We start from the raw sequence: 23,433 nt of genomic DNA, 5'->3' as shown, positions 1-23,433 counted from the left end.
AAAAATTCGTCATTGTACGTTTTTTAATGACAAACTACAAATAGTAAAACCACTTGGAGTCACACTATACTCGTCATAAGAAAATATCAAATTCATCTTCTAAAAAAATCAAATTCATCTTATTTATCTATCCCTAATCTGGAAAAAATTTATTAAAAATATATATACCATAAATAACTGATGGGCGCAATGTGCCTACCTCCAACGGATAATTCAGAAATTCCCTTAATTTTATTTTTTTTCATTTATGAATTTCTTGTATCAAAATATTTGTAAAAACAAGAGCATAAATACAAAATTATTTAATACTACAAATAAGGCCAAAAAAGGTATACCAATCAAGGATAAAAACACATAATCCTGGAAAATGGTGGGCAGTAAAATTTGTTGGAGATGAGATGAGATGATAATAACAAAAAAAAAAAAAAGAAAGAAGGAAGTCTGGAGGTGTGGATTTTTCTCAATCTCACCCGTCACTCTCAACCTCAAGGGTCCCTCTCTGCATTCAGATTTCAGATGCAAATGGCCTTTGAACATTTATAACATTCTCCACCTTTGTATAAAAACCACTGTAATCAGAAAAAATATGTAATAAAATAAACTAAAAAGGAGATTTTCATGGTCTTCATTCACAGTGCAGCCTCTTCTTAGGAGTAGCTCCTTCTCTTCCAGTTTTGTGGGAATTTGGTAAAGTTTATTACTTTTCGGTAAATTATTTCTGGGTTTTGTTTTTTGAGCTTTGAGTTTCGATGCTAAGGGTTCAAGCATGCATTTGGTATTGCGCAGTAACAGAAAGACGAGCAAGCGGTTAAAGTATGAATTCTCCAATTCATGCCCCTTCACCTCCTTCTTCTTCTTCTTCTTGCTCCTATAACCGTCCTCCTCCATGTCTCGCTCATGCTTCTCGTAATTTCAAGTTTCCTCTGTAAGTATTCCTTTACCATGACATAACTATTATTTGCGTTTTTAAGTTTTCAGTAACTAACTTTTTTCTCGGAAGTATTTGAAAAATCGTATTCTAAAATCTGAATTGGTGGCCCTAGCTGTTATAAGATGGCTTTACATGTGTAGATCATGTATAGTGAGGGTTGATCTCTAATGTTATGTTGCGTTGCTTACATGGTATTTGTAGTTGAATACAATCTTTGTATTTTAGAATGAAATATTTTATTACTTCTGAATTGTTGCTATTCAAGAAGTTTTATTTTAAATTAACTATTCTATACTTTAAAAACATGTAAGGGTTTTGTTGAATCCAATTCCAGATTTATTTTAAACAAGAGTTAAAATATCTTAAGTACTCTTTCTTTCCTCTCAAGTTTACCTAAATTTTCCATGACAAGTTTTTTTGCATTTAAAGTGGTCAATTGGTCGTGATTTAAACTCAAGTTCCATTTTCCTGCCCTGTTTTCTTGAAGCCGTGAAGCGCTACAATCATCCAAATGTCTTTATGTTTATAAATTTCTTTCCCATTATGCTTCAGAGCCCAACCTGTCTTGGCTATCTAAATTTGCATGCCTCGAATGCTAACATATAACTTTCATTTGCATGTTTAAAATAATTGATTTTTACAGTTTCATCTTAATGCCAACTGTGTTTTTCTTGTATTTTTATTATTTTATTACTAAATGTAAGCAGAATTTTCCAATGATTTTTAATGTTTTATTTTCATAGGCTGTTGCCACAGGCAATCCGTACCTCTCAAAAGATGTATCGCTGCTCTGGAGGCCATGTGGAGGGTTCTACTAACACTAATCCCTTGAAAAATTATGTAGTGGGCAGAAGTACTTCAGGATGGTTTGAAACCCAACCCTTGGTTTCTGAGCAATTACTCAACAGGCGCTTGTTGCCAGTGGAAGCTTTAGTAACTCCCACAGTTCAAGATTTTTCTGATACACCTCTTATTGGTGATGATAAGATTGGAGTGTTATTGTTGAACCTCGGAGGTCCAGAGACTTTAGAAGATGTGCAGCCTTTTTTGTTTAACCTTTTCGCTGACCCAGTAATACACTAGCTTTAACTCTATTCATTTGAGCTAATTGTCTTCCTCATGTTTCCTTTAGGTTGAGATAACCTAAACTTTTGATTTCATATTTTTGATGGTTATGCAGGATATTATACGACTTCCAAGGTTATTTAGCTTTCTTCAAAAGCCATTGGCCCAATTTGTATCTGTTTTAAGAGCACCAAAGAGCAAAGAAGGCTATGCTTCAATTGGTGGTGGATCTCCTCTTAGACGTATAACTGATGCACAGGCACGGCACTTTCCGATAATTTATTTTCCATATATTACTACAGTACATATATTTCACTTTCAACATGTTAGATAGTGTGCATTGGGAATTTCAAATTTCAAGTTATCAGATATTGAATGTCTTTGTTTTTCATTCTCATTGTTCTAGCTTTTTTGATGGTTCTGTGCACAGGCTGAAGAGTTGAGGAAATCTCTTTGGTCAAAGAATGTCCCAGCCAAAGTGTATGTTGGCATGCGTTACTGGCATCCATTCACCGAAGAGGCTATTGAACAGGTATTTGGTCATCTTGTTCTTAGATCACTATAGCATTTCATTAAGATTATGTCTGATAGTGCCTTTTTTTAACAAGTTTCAATGGGTTGTTATCTGATGTTCTCTGATTAGTTGTTTATACATATACGAAAATATTCATTTTTCACTGATTTGAAAATACAAAATCTGCATGACTGGGTGGGATATGTTTACACACATTCTCTGCCTTTCTCTTTATTAGGAGATTTCTTGGCTGATATCTTTCTTAGAGATGTCATATAAAACTATGCATGTGTCTTTACCTAAGAGCAAAGTTTGGTTTAGTTGGTTCATGACATGGTATTAGACAGTAGAGCCTTTATGACCAAGTGGTCTATACTCTATATAGTTTAGAGTTTGAGTTTGATTCTTGTGACCCTCCTTTTGTTCTAATAAAAACTTGAATTTCAATACAAGGTAGGTGCCCCTGTGCGATGTGCACTGCCCATGCCCATGCTTCAAGCCCAAATGACTATTGTTTGAGGGGGTGTGTTAGAGATGTAATATAAAACCAATTATGCTTCTTCACCTAAAACACGAGCTCTTGGGAATTGGGATAGTTGGTGTAGTTGACCATATATCTAATTTTAATTTTCTAAACTTAATTTTAGTTCAGACTGATACTTTTTAAATAACTTGGTCTCTTTTCATTACACTCTAGCAGACACACACTAATGTGTTTGCAGGAAAAGATTCAGAAAAATTAACCCAAAAAATATATACAGAAAGGGGGATGGTGGAGGGGTAAAACAAGAATATGTTAGTGATAAAAAGTTGAAAAAAAATGCTAAAGTTGCTGTGAGAAAATGGATTATATAATCGGTCAAAAATGTCAATTTATTTTGTTAATATTTATTTAAACAACATTCAAATGAATCAAATGAAATAAGACATTATTTCCATTCTTAATGCATAACTTTTGTATTCTTTGGGACAGTTGAAGGTTGCTATGTTATATAATCAAAGATATGCAGTCTAACAGGTTATCCTCTTGAATAATCTTTTACCGTTAAATTGGTTCATACCTTAATCTATCTATGTATATACGTCATTTGAGTAATAAACTACTGAAAACTAGATTTATTCATTTTGGGGATACGATATAGGGAACAGGGTGGACTAATATTTGTCTAATTAATAGAACTTCATTGGTCCTTTGTCTGTCTGATATATTTTCAATCTGGTATTAATTAATTTTTGCCTCAAAATATATCGAGTAGATTAAAAGGGATGGAATTACAAAGCTTGTTGTGCTTCCACTTTATCCACAATTTTCAATTTCAACCAGTGGTTCAAGTCTTCGTCTCTTGGAGAGTATATTCAGGTGGTTACTATAAATTTAAAAAATGTACTGTTATCACATCAATATCATTAGGCTCCAATACATTATCTAACATTCAGTCTGTTATGAATTATGTATTTGATTCTTTAGAGATGATGAGTATCTAGTCAACATGCAGCACACAGTAATTCCTTCATGGTACCAGCGTGAAGGATACATTAAGGCCATGACAAATTTAATTGAAAAGGAGCTAAGAGGTTTTGACTGCCCTGAGGAGGTACCACATCATGTTATGTTTACTTGACTTAGACAAGAGTGTGGTTCTAGACATTTTTATCATATCATTGTTATTCCCCTTTGAATGTTGATAGCATAATTTATATAGTCAAATTACCAGTTATTTCTGGTTAGGATAGTGGAATGATGATGGTAAGAGTGACTTACTCTACTTTGTGAAATGGCATTGTGCTTCTTTCTTTTTTCATCAAGATCTTTCTGTCACCATCTGTTATTCTTTATATCTTGTTTTGGCATTGTTGATGAAGTTTTTCCTGAACTTGAGTTCCCCTTAGCTTGAGCTAGGTAGTCACTTCATTGTAAACATTTGTTGTTACTGCTGGTGATTGATGCACATTGTAGGTCATGATATTCTTTAGTGCACATGGGGTGCCTCTTGCTTATGTAGAAGAGGCTGGTGATCCATACAAGGCAGAGATGGAGGAATGTGTTGATTTGATCATGGAAGAACTTGAAAAGAGAAAGATAACTAATGCATACACCCTTGCTTATCAGGTCACTACTTTTTTTTTTGATTTGTTATCCTGATATTCTGTTTCAATATTAATACATGATATTGATTTATACTAAGGGAAACTGAAAAAAAAAAACATAAGTACTGGGGTTTAACCTAGTATATGGAATAAGGTACACTGCAAGGGGAACCGTAACATCATCCAAAAATGAACATTCCTATCAAGGATGGCAATTTTCCAGCACAAGAAAGTAAAAAATCTAGACTCTAGAGTGAGATCTCTGTTTATGTATAAACTATAAAGCTATTGGTGCTGAAATCATGATTGGATTTTTTCTTAAAAAATGATTGCTCAACTAGGCAATAATATTCTGAACAATTCATGTAATTCACCCATCAGAACATAAAGAAAGATCTATGCGGAATGTATGCCTGTTTGATAAAAGATCTTGGGGAATTTGGAAATGACTACAAAACAGCATTGTTGCTAAAGACTGTAGACTAGATTACTCATCATGGCCAATAGGTGCAGCAGATTACTTATCTCACACAATTAATCTGTACCAATCTCCTCCTATAGCAAAACCCGGCTACTGCTTTTAGATGCATCCCTTTTTGAATTTCTTACAATTGGCTATTATTCTTGTTACAGAGTAGAGTTGGACCTGTGGAATGGTTAAAACCTTATACAGATGAGACAATAATTGAACTTGGGGAAAAGGGAGTAAAAAGTCTGCTGGCTGTACCAATTAGGTGACACAAGTCTTCATTATTTTTACCGTTTCTTATTTTCTCTATATAGTTGTTGACTTGTTTCCTTCTCTCATTCTTAGTTCCTCTGTCTCATACCTACACGAGAATAAGTGACCCTAGTATTTTGTTAAAATCTGCTTGATTCACAGCTTTGTCAGCGAGCATATTGAAACTCTAGAAGAAATTGATGTTGAGTACAAAGAATTGGCTCTAAACTCTGGTATAGAAAAGTGGGGTCGTGTTCCTGCTCTAGGAACTGAACCCACTTTCATTTCAGATTTAGCAGATGCTGTAATTGAGAGTCTCCCTTATGTTGGTGCAATGGCGGTTTCAAACCTTGAAGCTCGACAGGTAGCATGATATTTACATTTTTGTATTCTAGCCAGAAATATTTTATTCAATGTTCTGTGTTGAGTTGCTACAGAAACACGGACTTAGACAATTTCTTTTTTCAGCAAACTGTTGATACAAATTGAGCTGTATAGGATTATGTGATTCTGTATTTTGTAGTTTTTTACTTGTATCATGTGATCTAATAGAAAGTTTTGTTTTTTTGGCAGTCTTTGGTTCCACTGGGCAGTGTAGAAGAGTTATTGGCAGCATATGACTCGCAACGTAGGGAGTTGCCGCCACCAGTAATTGTGTGGGAATGGGGATGGACCAAAAGTGCTGAAACTTGGAATGGAAGAGCAGCTATGCTTGCTGTGCTTCTTCTGTTGTTTTTAGAAGTCACCACTGGTGAAGGGTTTCTGCACCAGTGGGGAATATTGCCCTTGTTTAGGTGAGTGAGTCCTCACCTACCCTCTATGGCAGTGGAATTTAGTTTTGCTTGTATATGTATACCATTAGCATCATATGGCCCTTGAAGGCGTGCGTTCAGGAGTTCTCAAATGTAGTTTAGACACATAATTTGTGGATGGAAATGAGAGAAAAGTAATGTATAGTGATTTGGTTTGTATACTACGCAGAGTACCTCTTGTACGTATCTAAAGCAATTTTACTTGGGTTCCATGATCCATGATACCTACTCGGTGGTTGTAGCTTAAAAGCAGTTTTTGACATCACAATTTCCTTGTGAACTCTTAAGACCTTCTCTCTCTCTCTCTTGTGTGTGTGCACTTGTATAATGACTGCAATAAGGTTTGAACCTAAATTGTGCAAATTACCCAACCCTTTTCGCCTACTAAGCCAACCTTAGTGGGTTTGACCTTGTCAGATGTAATATTTTGTTGACAAAAAAAGGGTGGTATTTTGAAAAGGGTGCAGTAGTTCTTGTTCATGTTCTCGTGTGGGTCTGAGTATACTAGAGGCAAGATTGTGGAGGTGTGAGACATGGTTTGAAGGGTGCAAAGAACGTGGAGAGCGTTTGTGGATATGTGTTGGTTCATTGAAAGGAGGGAGGGAGATGAAGGAAAATGGTTGGGAGTGAGAGGTTGGTGATGTATGAAGAAGAGGTGGTTGAGTAATCCAAAGGAGGTAGGACTCACACTTTTATACCCTAATATATTAAGAGCTTGTAAGTTTTTTTTTTTTGACAGATAAGTGCTTGTAAGTTGAGAGAAGAAAATGTATAGTTACAGTTCCCTAGAAATTAGAAAGAGAAAGCATTATCACACTAGGATTGCAACTTACAAAACCTCCGGTCTCATAGCACATGATCTCATAAACACCCTTAATTACATGCATTCTTACAAACTGAAGCAGGCATATCACCCCCTCCCCCCACCCCCGCACACACACAAAAGGACTAAATCAGAAACCATCAACTTCAATTCCCAACACCATAGAATTGAAAAATAAAAGTTTAAAAAAGAGGTTCTTATGTTAAGAGATCAATCACTAAAATCAAAGCTTCCACTGTGAGAGCTGCTGCCATTGTGACTATGTAAGGAGAGGCCTCTCAAGTGGCCAGCCAAAGTAGCACCGTCCTTTTTATTTTCCTGAAAATATCTCTCCCTCTCAATGTGCTTTGAAGGCGGTGGTGGAATTGCCATGTGAGGAGGAATCACAGCAGGTGCAGAATAAGTATTAGCTTCTCGAGATGGCTCCAAAGATAGTGGTCTTATTAACGGCCGGTTGAGTCTCTCTTCCAGAAAACACAAGTGAGGAAACTCAGGTTCTCTTTCTTCATCTTCAGGCCTTGCACAAGCCTTTCCTTTGCGTAATCTGCCAGCCATAAAAAAGTTATTAACTCACACTGACCCTATATTCCTAGGCTCAGTTTGGATAAATTTTTTAACAAACTCTTAATGGGAGAAGAAAATGAAGAAATAAAATGAATCAAACTTTGTCTTATAAGTTAACATAAAACTTTCTCCAGTTTGGATAAGTTTTTCAGAAGTTCTGTCATCTAAGTTCTTTATAAAGCTAAGGTGCATGATTTGATTTTAACTTATCAGAGACGTTTGATTCATTTTATCTCCTTATTTCTTCTCCTACAAGTACTTGTTGAGAACTTTAACCAACTAGGACTCTAGTAATCAAAACTGCTTTCATTTGATTACACTGTTCATTTGGTAAAATAAATAAAACAAAAAGGAAATGAATATTCAAGATACAGTTTCGTCCTTCATGAAAAGGAAATAAGTTTAGCATGATAAAGAATAGGCAAGGTACCTCCGGAATAACTGTTCTGGTTCTTCCTCCTCATCCTCAGCTTCTTCACACTCCAAATGATTAGCTATTGTTGTGGGCCTGCCCGAAAGAAGGCTATCATGTCTTGCAAGAACTTTCTGAAGTTGCTCATTTAATTCAATTGCTCGAGAAACTATCCTCTCATCTCTTAAAAAAAACAGAGAAAAAGCAGTTGAAGGTACAAACTAAACATAGAATAAATGCATAGAATAAATGCATGAATGTGCAAAACATGAATATTAGGGAAATTTACAAGAACATTTTTGCATAAAAATATTTCCAGTTTCATAACAAATAACCATTGAATAAATAAATTATATTCAAATAATGATTAATGAGTAGCCATTTATTGATTTAATTTTTTAAAACAAATTTCTAGAAATTATTCCTTCATAATTTTCCCTAAATTAATATATCAATTTTCCATTATATTATATATTAATTGAAAAAGTAAATAAAATGTACATCTAATAAATTGTGTACCTCTTAAAAAAATAAAAAAGAAGCAACATGAAAAAACTAAAAATTATGCCTTTCTTAGTTCAATAGCAAAAATCTGCTGCTTATGAATCGTTAAAGTGGATCAAGTATCAAAGCAAAATCTCTATAGATGCGACAGACCAAAAGCAAAGGCATTATAATCCATCCTGTTAAACATTTCAAGTCTAGAAATGAGAAACATAAATTGTATATGCTTTTAGCAGAAAAGAAAAATTTACAGCAGCCTTACCGAGAAGCCATCACAAGATGCATTACCCTTTGCTTCTGAAATGAAGATTGTTCAACAAGGTCAAGGGTGAATTCATCTCTTGCAGCCTAGAAAAGAAAAAAAAAAAAATAAGTTTTAGCTAATGCAGGAATGTGATTATTTACATTTTACATACGTGTATCTCAGGTTTGGTTCATAAAATAAAAAGTATTTAAAGAACATAATAGTCATATGTCAAATCCCTTCCAAGTGACAGCTTATGCCTCATGATTTTTTTAATTTGTTGTAGAATCTTGAAGAAGTTCCTATTGTTTCCATACTATTTCTGTTTATCATCATCAAGAACTATCTCGAGGCTCTCAACCTCATTCCTTGTTGTCAATCTCAAAAACAGAAGCAAAACAAATTTGAGAGTGAGGCCTATTACTTTGACCGAAAATTGAAGAAGCATCACAAGATGTATCAATGCAAAGGTAGATCAAGTATGAATCAAAATGAAGAGCAAGTCATATCCTAGGAATGCAAAATCTGATTTCAGCATGACAGGTCCTTGGCTCACCTGAGGATGTTGGGCATCGATAGCATCAAGGACTTCTTTTAAAACTTCTAATGCATTACTAGCCTTTTGAATAATGCTGCAAAACACAATTGCAGATTAAGAGATGTGCTTATCTGGATAAAAAAGATGACAGAACAAATATTTTTTAGAATGATATTTCTCCACCAGCTAAGTGGACAGGTCTCCAGATCAAGAATCATCCATGATTCTGAATTTATACAAAAAAAAAAAAAAAGGATCTAATGAAACAAGTTAGAGAAGGATTTCTATAGATCCTGTCCACAAGTTTACCAAAGATGAAGATAAGTCACCTAGATTCAGGAACAGTTTGGGACTCTGCTTGCTGATGTCTAGGCGGGACCTGCTCCCTGTTCGGTACATTGTTAATCCCATTAAGTTGTGAACGGGGACGATTTGATTGGGTCACTTGATCCCTTTGAGGAAACTGCACCCCAGCACTCTATAAAAAAGTAAAACAAAGCGTTGACAAATAATAAACTAGTATTGACAAAAAAGTGTTTCCATGACCATATGATCATTTGAATCGTACATATACACAAAGGGAATAGGAGAGTCATGACTGTCTATAATTCAGGTAGAAAATATGTCAGATTTTTTATAGCAAAAATAGAGACTCTAAAGCCTAATACCAAGCATATTTGCATACCACCCACAGGCTCTCTCTAAAGGAAAAATACCACCATTTTCTGTAAACAGAACTAACTTGGGATCATTCTTCCCATTTAACACAAACTTCTCATACAATAGTTACAATTTTATAACTGTGTTCCATAAACTCATAACGGAGACTACCATATGACCTGACCACCATACCCATACCATATGACCTGACCACCATACCCAAATTTAGCATATATAGTAAAAACCAAAACCATATACATTTTAAAACCCATAACGCTTAAATTACTTCACTTCTTTCATACTCTGCCGAAACAATAGTCTAGCTTCCACTTATTAATCAAATAATCTATATCAGAATCATAAGGAAATCTCGCGGTTGTACTTCACATATCTGTACCTACCACCAAATCATAATATGCATTATAATACTGTGGAAACTTTCCAGAAGCACCACCAAGGGATGTTTGTGTGGCATCTAATAGGAGAAATATCCGCTCCCTTACAGGCAAATCTGACTGCATGCCAAGGAAAAAAAAGAGAGAGAGAGACGATTAAGGAAAAAATGAAAAATAACTTTGCTAAAGAACAATAGTCAGTGTGGAGAAAAACTCACTTTTTTCTTCACAATTTTCACAAGAATAGGAATAATTCCTGTATCAATCACCTGCTGGTGAACACGATCTCCAATATTGTTCATCAACATTTCCAGCAACTAGAAAATCAAGTAATATAAATATTCAAGAAAAGAAAATCACATAATCAATCTTCTCCATTTCAGGTATGGTGTAGGTAAAAACTATTTAGAAAATTCACATGAAAAATTATAAACAGAGAAATACATTCAAGAAAAGAAAATTACATAATCAATCTTCTCCATTTCAGGTATGGTGTAGGTATAAAATATTTAGAAAATTCACTTGAAAAATTATAAACAGAGAAATACAGAAGTTGTTATACTCACCGCGACAGCATAAAGTTGAATGTTTGGGTTCTTGTTACCCAGCCTCTTTTTTATAGCTTTAACAACATCTCTAGCTTGCCTGAATATTCAGAAAAACAAAAATATGATGATCATCAACATCAACATTGCTTGGAACCTAGGATTATTCTGGCACATTTATGATTTCATAATCATGTGATAGGCCAGCCAGGCTAGCGCATCTAGGAGTAGCAGTGAACAAGTACCATAATCAATGAACAATGATCAAACAAAAAGAAACAACATCATCAAGGTTTTAAATTATGGTCCCAGTGCAATTGCAGTTTTGTCACAATCCTTGATATTGTAAAAAGTAGCAGCAATTGATGTAGCTGCAATTGTGATTGCAACGTAGTCAGAAACTCCAAAAACCTTGATGTTGCAGTTGCAATTACAGTCAAGGACTTTTTTTAAAAAACCTTGAATATCATATAAGGAAAATAAAGCTTTGTCGGGTACCTTTGATCATGAGCAACTAATTCACAGATTTCAATATTTTTCATCCAGTCAGTTTCAGCCAGTTTCTCACTTGTTGCAGCATTGACCAGAGCTGCCATCTTTTTCTACATAAAAATATAAGAATTCAATAAAATATAAAATTTAAAAGATAATTCGGAATGGAAGGCAAACATTAAACAAAGAGTAAATATCATTAAAATTAAATTAGGTCCACTTTCACTTACTAGAAACAAACGAGATCTATCTCTAAAGAGACAAAATACAACCTTAAATATTAAGTCAAACTGAATACCAAAGAGAAAATAAGCATTTCTGCCCTTGAATGAATAGCACTACAGAATATAGTACTATAAACTAAAACTTGGATTCCATGTTACATTAGACTGTTAACCATTATATATAATTTCACAAGGGAAGTGAAAGTTAACTGATCCACAACACACAAAAAAGTTGCGATCACACGACTCAGAATTTGTCCTATATAAAACATTTTCCACCATAAGGCAATTAAAGTGACTTAGTGACCTAAGATAGAGATGAAACTCACACGTTGTGGCAGAAGCAGAAGGGTAGTGCTAAACTAAATGCTTAGCAAGTAGCGATAAATTCTGAACTGCTTATATGTCATGAACGACCTGCAACAGCACAAAATTTAAGGCGAGATAACTCAGCATTTAACTCAATTTCGATGTAAGCTCAAAGAAATGTTATTGAGAAAAATGAACAAAAATTATAATCCTTCATGCCCACAACCCAAACGATCAGATCTTAATACTTAACACATCAAAGAAGTAAGTGAAATAAAAAGAAAAAATGAAACCTCAAAAACCAAACTTGCAGTGCTTATGATTTAGGGCCAAGATGAGCACACTCAATAAACAAAAAAAAACTACAACAATAATAATTAAAATATATATTTTTAACTTGTACAAGGACAAAGATCATGAGGAAGATGCCAAGGATTCAGTGATAAACCTCAGAGAGCTTCAGCATTTCAATTGTAACCCAGAACCGAAGATCAATTTGGTTGTTGCTTTTTTCTTTCACAGAGAGCTTTTCTTTATGGTTAACTTTAAAGTTGAAAGCTTTTTAGCATATGACGATGAAATAGTTAATTGGGCAAGTAAGTAGTAAAGTTAAAGTGTGTGACAAATTGTCAGATATGATTATATGAATGTGTGTTGTGTGAAGAATTGAAAATGGTCAGAGAAGAAACGAAGAATGAAATCTAAGTAAGGTTTGGGTTTGGTATGTGTTTGTCGTTGTTAAGGTAATTGTTGAACAAACAAACTTCAGCACCGCCATAAGACCTGTCCCTGTCCCTACTCTTCCGAAGCTAAATCTTCTTTTCCAAGGAGAAGCTGCAATTTGATAACCTCACCTTCCCTTTGTCTACTCGCCTATGCTTCACCCTTTTACCTGTTGACGCGTATGATTCAAGATTTTAATTTAGAAAAAATCTTGAATTCCTCGATAGTACTTTGGGTTGATATATCTAGTCAGAGTATTACCATTGTCAGTAACAAAAATTTGCATTAAAAAAGTAAGAGAAAATAATATATATACTGAGAGTATCATGTTTTTATTATTATTATTAAATCATAAATCATGATAAATATTAAGTTTGTTAATTTTAATAATAAATATTTTTTAGAGGAAATAATTAATATTTTAAAAGCTATGTAAAAGGGAATTTTTAATTAATTAACTACTTAAAAAAGTGATTCTAATACCATGTGATGTAGTTGACAAACAATTGTGCTCTTTATTAACAAACTTTTATTTATTTGACAATGTATCCCAAATTCACTATATCTATATTCCATAAATGTGAGAACATCTTTGTTTAGGGTGCTATAATTGCCCCTTACAGAAATGATTTTCTATTTGACATGCTCAAGTTATTCACATTGCAACGACTCTGTTCAATCATATTAATATTTTCAAAAAAGAATACTTATTAGAAAAATTTAAAAGTTATTTTAATAATAGTTTGTGCCATACATGTGTCCTATAGGTACAACGTACTTTTTTTTTTTGAATGAGAAGTATTATTCAAGAAGCTAAAAGCCTCTAGGGAAGACGACTTAGCCATATAAGCTCTTAACTCACAAACAATAGAGTTTAGAGCAAAAGAATAAACATGAAAATTAACAATAACAGTCATAACATGCTTAGCTAATCTATATGTAACTTGTTAGCTTCTTTAGTGATTCTAAGTGAAATTATAGGTACAACGTATTTATATTTTGCAATAAAATTAGTCTTTGTTGTAAAATATTATTTTATAGTATTTATATGGTGAGGTTATGTCATTTAGTGAAAATCTTTTTCATATATAAGCTTAAAACCTAATAATTAATGAAAGATGATTAAATATGTGTTTACTGTGACTTTTATGGATGTTAGAAACCTGTAAACCATAAAATCAATTAAAAAAATATTGCAATTTGTTTCAATTTTTGGCTTTGGCGGTAAAAATTAAACCAAATCAGAACACATGTTATATTATATTAATCTTAATTAATTAATGTTTAACATTATTTAGTATTGTTTAATTTTTTTAATAATAACTATATGTGATTTATAATATACCTCTATTTACTCTTTTTTTAACCGAAAAAATAAGATGTTTTTTATGAGAGATGGTCTCAAGTCGGTAGAATTACTATATCCACCAAAATTATTCTTTAAAATATTTAATACAATTATATATTTAAATTTGACTTCAAACCCGTTAAACTAAATTTTTTTTATTAAGTTGATCTACATTCAATAAAAAAGTTTGTTTAATGTTTTAAATTTAAATTAATATAAAACATGGGCCAATGTTACAATGAACAATCTTGTATATGATCTATTACGAACCACTTATGCACCGATTTGCACATAGATTAAGTGCATCATATGTGTCAAATCACCGATTAATATTCCTCTCACTCACAACAACTTAGTCGTCGTCGTGGCCAACAAGGATTCTTTTGACAACCGCCACAATCTCATCATGCTGAACCATCGTAAGCCAAAAAACACAGACAACGGGTTTGATTTGATCTGTCTCACGCAACTCCATAGCGGTCGTCCTACGCAACTCTGTAGCTCCACACCTCCATCGCGTTTTCTACCAAGTATCTCGAATGGAACCATAACGGAGCACTTGGCATATTTGTTTCAAATATGATCATTTTTGTTTCATTTTGGAGAGGGATATGCAAATTAAGGCGGGTGGTTTCAGGTGATTGCAGATTAAGAATGAAAAGGGAAAAGAGAGAAGAATAAAAGTAAAAAAAATATACTGTCGGATATTCTCTGATAGCAATAAGCAGGAGCCAGAGAGTTAGAAGAATTTAATGTGGTGTACATATGATAACAACATTAATCTAATCTAATGGTTAAAAAATTATTTATTGTTCATAATAGGTTATTTATGAGGTGGTCCACCTTAACCTACTCCTAAAACATGTATTAAAAAAACAAAGATGTTTTTCCTTTTTTATGTTTGATGTTGATTTAATTTCTTAAGATTACTAACATTATGTTTTACCAAAAGAAGAAAAGAGAATGGTTTCCTTGATGAAAATAATTATTCACAAGATTTTATTTAACTTTTAGTATCATGGAATGTGAAGTTGTCCCGGAGGCCAAGTCATCGAATCAGAAAAAAAGACATTACCAACGAACATAGCTTACAAGTGTCACTCAAACAAAGCGATTAGTAACATTTGCTAGTGACTTTGGTCGTGGTTGGTCCCAGTGTCAGGTATTGTCCTCTGGCTCTGGAGTACAGCACACGTTGTCGTTTTCTTTATAAACCTTTGTTGATTTGTTCACTAACATTACCAACATATCGAAAATACGATTCAACCGTGACACAAATGCATTTGACTAGCAACGAGCAAGTGATTGTACATATATTTATATATTTTTAATTTAAGTGAAACTAAAACTAAAAATATTTAAAAAGATCAGATAAATATGAACAATTCATTTAAAACAAAATAAATCTTACCAATGTAGAAAAGTTATATAACACCTTTTAATCATCCAAAATTTAAAACGCTTTTGTTTATAGCTTTATATTGTCGATTCAATTCGTAAGTGTCTATATCTAATCCTATATAATTACATGAGCTAAATTTACAATTCTTTTTTTTTTCATAATATAAATATATATATATATATATAATATTATATATTTATATATTTATATAATTATCCACAAAATGGATTATTTTGCATGTCGAGCACTCTAGTCTAGTATCCTTTTTAGTTTTTATTATATAAATAAACTGTATAAAAGTAACTGTGTCGTCATATGTTTTATCCGAACACGCCAGATTGGTCTTATCCAAAGGTTATTATCAAAATAATTTACTGACTACTTGCATATTCGGGAAATAGTTTAAAGTAAAAATTCAAAGCACTACGAAGAATGTTTCTTTTCAAGACGTAGGCAATTATTGAAGTTTAATAGTAGGAATTATGGAATTCAATAAAAAAAAAGTATGGGGATCGGTTTGAAAATTGGTGTTTGAATGCGTACACAACTCTAGTATCAAGTTTATTTATTTTTCGGATAAAAAATGTTTATTTATTTTAATTATTTTTTATAATATACCATTTTGAAATAATACAATTATTTTTTCCAACTATAATTTTACCAAATAGGCGTGCGAAAAAGAAGCAGGACTGTGTGTGTGTGAATTTTAATAAGTTTCATGTTTTTTTGAAATGAATATTATTCGGTAAGGAGTTCTTCAAGGGGTGGTAGTCAAAGAAAGCCTAAGTTCAACCAGATTGACCTGAGCATTAAAATTAGATTGGATAGGATACTCTGTTAATTTCAATATTCGACCTATGACTCCAACATTATTTTATTATTTTACAAAAAAGAAAACATTAATTTCTTAAAAAATACCAATGTGAATCATACCATTTATCTATCCTTGATCGCGGAATTAAAAAGTGTTAGAACAAATAATGGTTCACCCACAAAAAAAAGAAGAAAAAGTACTATAATTGATTATACAAATATTATTAGTCGTGGCAATGGATTTGGCATTTGCTGCAAGTTGTATTTAAGGTTGAGTTGAATACTAAGGTAAGATGACACGTCAAGTTGGGATCTCTATCTCATCTCATAGTTGATTTAGTATTTAATTCCTATGTAGTTGTTTGTACTTTGTTGTAATCATCAACTCACTCAGTTCCCGTAGGTTGTCGTGATTCATCACAGCATATTGTCTCTGAAATTCAGAAATGACATCTGCAATGGTTCGTAGGAACATCGCCACCCACTACTCCAAGTTTGCTTCTTCTTGGTCTTTGTTGTCTCGCCATTCCTCAATCCTCAACCCTCTCTCTGTGTCTTTTTCTTCATTTCATAGCCAAGGTGTTGGTGGTGATGCATTGCCATCTTACATGCGTGGAGCTGTGTATTGGGAACCCAACAAGCCTCTCACCATCGAGGAATTTAACATGCCTCGCCCCAAGGCCGGTGAAGTTCTCATCAAAACCAAAGGTAAGGGTACCCTTCAATTCTTGTGCATCCACAACGTTAATGGCAACAAGGGTCTTCCCCGAAATTCAATTTTTTAATTTTATTTTTTGTTATTATCTACTGCTCATCATGTGTCTTTTCAAATTTACCTCATTTAATTTTGTCGTACACTGATATGATTCTGAGGGTGTGCTTTGTACAAGTCAAGTGAGAAATGAAAGGGCGTTAGAAAAAAATGAAACCTGCTTGTAGAGTGTCAGTTTTTAGATACTAACCACTCTGAGTGATTGTTTTCGAAGTATACACACACACAAAAAAAAAAAAAAAAAAAAAAAACAAGAGGGGGCTGGGGAAGGATCCTAGTGTCCAGTGGAGGGAATGAGATGTGTTTTTTTATTGAAGAGGTTTCTTATCATTGAATCTAATTGTGTTTTGGTGTAGCCTGTGGAGTATGCCACTCTGATCTACATGTTATGAAAGGTGAAATTCCGTTTTCCAGTCCTTGTGTTGTGGGGCATGAGATTACCGGTGAGGTTGTTGAACATGGAGCACTCACTGACAGCAAAACCATAGAAAGGTGAAAGTTATTGGCAATGTGATTTCTGTGTCATGATGTTCTACTTAACGAAAATATAATTTCATTCTAGATAATGACCAGTAGGAATGACAATTTTGCTTCTCTGCGTTTCAGGCTTCCAGTTGGATCTCGAGTTGTTGGGGCCTTCATCATGCCTTGTGGCAACTGCTCCTACTGTTCAAAGGTAATACTGTGTTAAACACTTCACTCTGTATGTTAACTGGATTCTTGTTCATTGTTGATGTTGTCTCCAAATGGTATACAGGGCCATGATGATCTATGTGAAGCTTTCTTTGCCTATAACCGGGCAAAAGGAACCCTCTATGATGGTGAAACTCGACTTTTTTTTCGAAACAGTGGTTAGTATGATTTACCTATTATTTCAAGCCTAACTATGTTGCTATATTTGCCCTATGTCTACTACCAGCAGCTGCAGTAGTGATTTGGATATTATTTAAAAGTCTTGTAATTTGACTTTTTTTAATCTTATTTTCTTATCACACTACTACAAGCATCACCACTGCAGACACCTGAGCTACTTTTTTCTTGATAGTATACACATACTACTGATTTTACTAATCCTTAAGCATGCCAACTTCCTTTTTCATCAAAGAAGTGTATTTTCTCAATATTTTCATTTATCATACAAGCTTAACTGTAATGAATTATAACTTCATACTAAGAGTGTGTGTCTATTATTCCCATTTTTTCTCTACTATGATGTTCTATATTCAGCTAGTACATATTTCAATGTTCTTCAAGTGCATTTATCCCTAATTGTGGGATCATTCATTATTGGAAAATTTGGAATACTGAAAAAAGTTTGCTACTTACAGGAAAACCAGCATTCATGTATAGTATGGGAGGGCTTGCTGAATACTGCGTTGTGCCAGCAAATGGAGTGTCTGTATTACCAGACTCATTGCCATATACAGAGTCTGCAATTCTAGGATGTGCTGTTTTTACTGCTTACGGCGCTATGGCTCATGCAGCTCAAGTGCGTCCTGGTGATTCTGTTGCTGTTATTGGAACTGGAGGTGTTGGTTCTAGGTAAATAATCTATTTTTGGAAGATTTTTATGCTGTTAAATCTTCACCTAGCTGTGCCTATTGCCTTTTGTAGTTGTCTTATTTATCTTGAGTTAATAAGAAAAAAACATAGTTCTTGTTTGTGATATGCAAAACATTATATGTGCTAGCCATTGGCAATTGAGAACTTGAGAAGAGCTATATAAATTGTAGAAACCCCACTGGTCACTAGATTAGTTAATACTCATTTACGGTATAATTGGGAACCAGTAGATTTCCTATGTTGACCATGTATCAGCTCTATTGGCTCTAATCAAATTGTGTATCCTTTTAACTTTGTCACCCATTCCAGTTGTTTACAGATAGCTAGAGCCTTTGGTGCCTCAGATATAATTGCTGTGGATGTACGGGATGAAAAGCTACAGAAAGCAAAGACATTTGGTGCTACTCACACTGTAAATTCAGCAAAGGAAGATCCCATTGAAAAGATACTTGTATGTGCATTTCTCTATATGTATCTACCTTGAATCAATATTTGTTAGATAAATTCCATTAGAAAACTTTCAAAGCAAAAAGACCTTCTATGGCTCTTGAATGACTTCTATATCACAAAATTTAAAAGGGATTTGCTGTGTATTTCAATATGTAAAAAGGAAGAGCAGTTCATTCATTACATGTTTATATTGACCTTGACATACTTAATGGTTTGTGTACTCTGCCAAATCACCTTTTTACATACACACACTGCCTGTTGGCTCCTGATATGTTATCTGCTCAAACTATCATGGCATCATTTTGTTCACTTGAAGAGACTCTCTTTTTTAATTGTTTACATTATCACACAGGAAATTACTGGTGGAAAGGGTGTTGATGTTGCTGTGGAAGCCTTGGGGAAACCACAGACATTTGCTCAGTGCACACAAAGTGTGAAGGATGGGGGGAAAGCTGTGATGATTGGACTGGCACAAGCTGGTTCTTTAGGAGAGGTGGATATAAATCGGCTTGTTCGCCGAAAGGTGTGTTCTCTTACTTAACTGTTGTCAATGTGATTGTTACCGGTACTCCCACATATAACCACTACCTCCATTCAGAATGAATTTAAACTGCTTATTATGATTATAACATATTAATGTTTGTTTTGTCATCAACTTCGGTTTTCCTTTTTCCAATTTCTCTTTAGTAGCCATCCTCTTTCCCTGGCTAAACTGAAGTTTGGCTTTTAAGGACTAGAAAGTAGAAGTAATTTGCCTTTACTTGAACAAACTGATTGAAGATGATCTTTTGGTTGAAATTGTACATGCCAAGGGGCCTCTTTGAAACCTAATTCAGTGCAAATTATGAGAAATATTTAGACTGAAAATATTTAGTAGTCTTTGTTGAAGACTAAATGAATCCGTGAGAGAAAATCTGAAAGAGAACTAAATTGAGGTGAAAAGATGATTGTATTCAACCCAATTGAAAACAGTTTACAATTCTGTTTATATAACAGTTACAGTTATGTAACTATCAACTAACCTGAGTTAGTTAGTGACAGCTGTCCTAACTGTTAACAACTCACTATAGATTAACTACTAACTATAGTTAAGCCTTACATATTAGCTGAAGGAAAAAGAAAACTACTACACCGAGTAAGTGTACTCCTATACCCCCCGCAAGCTCATGAGGGGTTGGCAGAATGCTTTTCAACCACTCTGAGCTTGGACCTATATGTAGTAAAATTAGGAGTGAGGGCCTTTGTGAGAATATATGCTCTTTGATCAACAGCTGGAACATGAACAACTTGAAGGTGCTTGGCAATGACTTTCTCCTTGACAAAAAATAAATCAAGTTCCATATGTTTGGTGCGAGAATGCATCACAGGATTATGAGCAAGAGCAACAGTGCTCATATTGTCACAAAATGATAGGAGTTGCATGAGAATTTATCCATGTGACCTCTGCTGTAGCCAAAGCCAGACTACGATATTCAGCTTCTATGCTGGACCTAGCAACCACAGATTGCTTCTTAGACCACCAAGATGCCAGATTTGAGCCAAAGAAACTGCTGCTCTTGAAGTAGACCTTCAGTCATCTGGGTCAGAAGCCCAGTCAGCATCAGAATATGCATGCAGTGAAAATGGAGGTCCAGAAGAGGAAGGAAGGAAGGAAGCTTAAGCCAAAACTAATAGTGCCTGCCAAGTATCTGAGAATCCTTTTTATTGCTGCCCAATGCTGTTCAGTGGGATCTGACATAAATTGACAGACCTTGTTGGCCAAGAAACTAATTTCAGTTCTGGTGATGGTTGCATACTGCAAAGCACCCACAACAGATCTGTATAGAGTGGGATCAGAAAAAGACTCATACCCTGATTTGGTTAACTTGCAGCCACCAACCATTGGAGAGGAGATGGAATTAGCTTCATCCATCTTGGTTTTAGTCAACAGATCTCTTGTATACTTGGACTGAGTTAGAATAAGAGCACATTAGGCTGAGGTCTGACTTCAATACCCAGAAAATAATCCAGATTACCTAAATCCTTTAAAGAAAACTCAGAATTAAGTTTAGTAACCAGGATTTAATGAAATTAGGATTGTTGCCTGTGACAGTAATGTCATCAACATACACCAACATGTAGATCACAGTGCTGGATTCAGTGTAGATGAATAATGAAGTATCACATCTGCTGGACCTGAAATTGTATTGAAGAAGAGTAGCCTTAGGTTTGTCAAACCAAGCTCTAGGAGCTTGTTTTAGGCCATAGATGGCTTTGTGCAGCTTGCACACAAGTTGCTTGTTGCTGTTTTCAAAACCAAGAGGCTGACTCATGTAAATATCCTCTTCAAGAATGCCATTTAAAAATGCATTGTTGACATCTAAATGTTGAAGACTCCAGTTGTGAGTGATGGCAAGAGACAAAAGAATTCTGACAGTTACTGGTTTGATTACAGGAGGATGTCTCATTGTAATCATAACTAAGTTTCTGATGAAATCCCTTTGCTACAAGTCTTGCTTTGTACTTGTTGATAGTGCCATCAGGGTTTTCCTTCACCCTAAACACCCATTTACAGCCAATTGGAGCCCTAGATGGAGGCAGTTTAGTAAGAGTCCACGCAACATTTTTCATCAAAGCATCATGCTCAGTCTTCATTGCAGCAAACCAAGTAGGATTGGAAAAAGCAGTTTTTGTTGACTTGGGCTCAGAATGAGCTAGAAGAAGAGTAGGATGAAGTCTAGGATTGACAACACCAGCTTTAGCTCTTGTGCACATTGTGACAAGATCATTTTGAGAAGTAGTAGCTTGAGGTAAAGAAGCTGTTGCAGGGGAAGGTGAAGGTACCTCGGCAGTAGAAGCCTCAATATTAGTTTCTTCCAAAAATGAATTCGAGTGAAGTGCTAAAATATTCAGTATATTTTACTAAATGACAATAGATTCCTTTAGTGTAGCAAACTAGCCTCATTTATTTTACTAAATGTCAGTAGCATATTTTAAGGGAAAAAGCCACTCTAAAGTGAGATTGTCTCTGAAGCAAGCAAGGAATGTTCAGGGGGTTAAGATCATGATGTACTTTAAATTAAATGAAGGGTGGATTCATTCTAACTTACTTTAGAGGAACCTTGTTTTATCTTAATACACCTTCAGTACCTAAAATGAATATATTCAAACATTACAAAAGTTTTAAGTTTATCAAACACACTCACTTAAGTTTAATATTGTTTTGCGTTTTGTTAACATGTGAAATTAAAATAGAAACTATCAACTGAAAAGTAAAAGCATTTAATATATTGAAAATCCAAAAAGCATTTGATATTTTCTTCAATTACTAGGATAATATAATCAGGGACAAAAATGCTTCTTAGCCTGTGTAGGACGCATGTTAACAAAACCCGTTTGTTTTCTGCAATGTTAATTGATTGTATTCTCTTTTCATCTAAAAATGTTAAATTCTTATTTGAGCAGATACAAGTTATTGGCTCATATGGAGGCAGAGCGAGGCAAGATCTTCCTAAGTTAATTAGACTGGCAGAAACAGGAATCTTCAATCTTGGCCATGCTGTTTCTAGAACATACACCTTTGACGAGGCAGGAAAAGCATTCCAAGATCTCAATGAAGGAAAAATTGTCGGTCGAGCTGTGATCGAGATAATATAGCTCTATATTCCCAGCAATGCTTTTCTGCAGCAGCAATAGCTCTGCTTCTCACACCCTACAAGATATACATGCTTTGGAGTTGCAAGGTGTTGGTGCCCTGAGAACACAAATAGATAGATGTCCTCTGATGTGTCATTGCAGGGACATGTTCAAATGAAAACTGTTTTTCTTTTTGTGCATTGCTTTGCTTCTAAGTTCTAACTCATGTAATCAAATAGGTACACCAAGGTGAAGAATAATAGTCTCTGAATGCTCATCATTGGCATGCCATAAAACTGATGATGAAAAAGCAGGAAAATAACAGAAAAGCTAGACATGCTCCAAGAAAGTAAATTTAAAAAAAATGTTTCCAAAATGAATTTTTGTACAAATTATGGGTGAATGTGGCTTTTACTTTTTAACTTTACGTACTTAGAGCAGCCAAATTCTTGAAGATCCTTTGTTAAATAATCATTGCATCTCCAACAATGTCGGAAATAGGATCCTAATTCACATTTGTTGGTACTCTCCAAGGTATAGATTTAAATCCTAGTGCTTAGCAGTCCCACTAAACAACTCCATAAATTTAATAAACTTGGAGTTTACGTACCTTGAAAATTATTCGAAATATCCAATGTTAATTTTCAACTTCCCAAACTCCATAACAATACAAACAAAGTAGAGAAAAAAATATTGATCAACGGTTTTTCAACTTTCCAAACTCCATAACAATACAACTCCTAATTCACATTTGTCAAAGTTTACACGATCACAGGAATTTGATTAAAAGATTTTACCTATGATTCAACTACATAACCGGATCCAGATCATGTTAAAACACCAATTAAATTAGTTTAACAAATTAAACCAAGACCTAAAAGTCTCGCTTATTGAATTTTTGGTTCA

General features: G+C 34.2%; 3 protein-coding genes across 8 annotated transcripts; 2 read left to right on the top strand and 1 right to left on the bottom strand.

The window, feature by feature from the left end:
* Positions 1 to 421: 421 nt before the first annotated feature.
* LOC114413280 (ferrochelatase-2, chloroplastic-like) lies at positions 422 to 6,418 on the top strand. Of its 2 annotated transcripts, XM_028377581.1 has the most exons (11): positions 425 to 687; positions 787 to 925; positions 1,675 to 2,002; positions 2,112 to 2,255; positions 2,427 to 2,528; positions 3,767 to 3,870; positions 3,979 to 4,105; positions 4,468 to 4,620; positions 5,232 to 5,332; positions 5,482 to 5,683; positions 5,893 to 6,418. In XM_028377581.1, exons 2-11 carry the CDS (start codon positions 816 to 818, stop codon positions 6,115 to 6,117), a joined length of 1,596 nt encoding a protein of 531 aa, XP_028233382.1. In that variant the 5' UTR covers positions 425 to 687; positions 787 to 815; the 3' UTR covers positions 6,118 to 6,418. The 2 variants fall into 2 exon arrangements, with proteins under 2 accessions (XP_028233383.1, XP_028233382.1); XM_028377582.1 differs by lacking the exons at positions 3,767 to 3,870; positions 3,979 to 4,105 and having other exon boundaries at positions 422 to 687.
* Positions 6,419 to 6,899: 481 nt separating this feature from the next.
* On the bottom strand, positions 6,900 to 12,734 carry LOC114413281 (TOM1-like protein 5). Of its 3 annotated transcripts, none has more exons than XM_028377585.1 (11): positions 12,290 to 12,733; positions 11,862 to 11,949; positions 11,315 to 11,418; positions 10,838 to 10,916; positions 10,490 to 10,588; positions 10,278 to 10,391; positions 9,546 to 9,694; positions 9,235 to 9,310; positions 8,697 to 8,782; positions 7,949 to 8,113; positions 6,900 to 7,498 (listed from the first exon to the last, which is right to left on the bottom strand). In XM_028377585.1, the coding sequence occupies exons 3-11, from the start codon at positions 11,410 to 11,412 to the stop codon at positions 7,165 to 7,167; spliced, it is 1,200 nt and encodes a 399-aa protein (XP_028233386.1). In that variant the 5' UTR covers positions 11,413 to 11,418; positions 11,862 to 11,949; positions 12,290 to 12,733; the 3' UTR covers positions 6,900 to 7,164. The 3 variants fall into 3 exon arrangements, with proteins under 3 accessions (XP_028233386.1, XP_028233387.1, XP_028233385.1); XM_028377586.1 differs by having other exon boundaries at positions 11,315 to 11,412; XM_028377584.1 differs by lacking the exon at positions 11,862 to 11,949 and having other exon boundaries at positions 12,290 to 12,734.
* A 3,605-nt stretch (positions 12,735 to 16,339) lies between these two features.
* Positions 16,340 to 22,954, top strand: LOC114413279 (alcohol dehydrogenase-like). 3 transcript variants are annotated; one of them, XM_028377578.1, is made up of 9 exons: positions 16,340 to 16,415; positions 16,522 to 16,835; positions 17,256 to 17,391; positions 17,506 to 17,575; positions 17,657 to 17,750; positions 18,228 to 18,441; positions 18,772 to 18,913; positions 19,265 to 19,435; positions 22,357 to 22,954. In XM_028377578.1, exons 2-9 carry the CDS (start codon positions 16,574 to 16,576, stop codon positions 22,546 to 22,548), a joined length of 1,281 nt encoding a protein of 426 aa, XP_028233379.1. In that variant the 5' UTR covers positions 16,340 to 16,415; positions 16,522 to 16,573; the 3' UTR covers positions 22,549 to 22,954. The 3 variants fall into 3 exon arrangements, with proteins under 3 accessions (XP_028233379.1, XP_028233380.1, XP_028233381.1); XM_028377579.1 differs by having other exon boundaries at positions 16,367 to 16,415; positions 16,531 to 16,835; XM_028377580.1 differs by lacking the exon at positions 16,340 to 16,415 and having other exon boundaries at positions 16,437 to 16,588; positions 16,702 to 16,835.
* The last annotated feature ends 479 nt before the right edge of the window (positions 22,955 to 23,433 follow it).

The sequence above is a fragment of the Glycine soja genome, chromosome 5 (genome assembly GCF_004193775.1).
Source record: "Glycine soja cultivar W05 chromosome 5, ASM419377v2, whole genome shotgun sequence".
NCBI lineage: Eukaryota > Viridiplantae > Streptophyta > Magnoliopsida > Fabales > Fabaceae > Glycine > Glycine soja.
Note: the sequence above shows the minus strand (reverse complement) of the source record. Positions and strands in the feature narration are given on the sequence as shown.

Coding starts and splice junctions, on each gene's coding strand:
- LOC114413279 (XM_028377578.1), top strand. CDS start 16,574: ATGACATCTGCAATGGTTCGTAGGAACATCGCCACCCACTACTCCAAG. Junction 17,392..17,505: donor GACAGCAAAACCATAGAAAG/GTGAAAGTTATT, acceptor TCTGCGTTTCAG/GCTTCCAGTTGGATCTCGAG. Junction 18,442..18,771: donor ACTGGAGGTGTTGGTTCTAG/GTAAATAATCTA, acceptor CACCCATTCCAG/TTGTTTACAGATAGCTAGAG.
- LOC114413280 (XM_028377581.1), top strand. CDS start 816: ATGAATTCTCCAATTCATGCCCCTTCACCTCCTTCTTCTTCTTCTTCT. Junction 3,871..3,978: donor CTCTTGGAGAGTATATTCAG/GTGGTTACTATA, acceptor TTGATTCTTTAG/AGATGATGAGTATCTAGTCA. Junction 4,106..4,467: donor GTTTTGACTGCCCTGAGGAG/GTACCACATCAT, acceptor TGCACATTGTAG/GTCATGATATTCTTTAGTGC.
- LOC114413281 (XM_028377584.1), bottom strand. Junction 10,589..10,837: donor TTCAACTTTATGCTGTCGCG/GTGAGTATAACA, acceptor TTGATTTTCTAG/TTGCTGGAAATGTTGATGAA. Junction 9,311..9,545: donor CAAACTGTTCCTGAATCTAG/GTGACTTATCTT, acceptor TGTGTTTTGCAG/CATTATTCAAAAGGCTAGTA.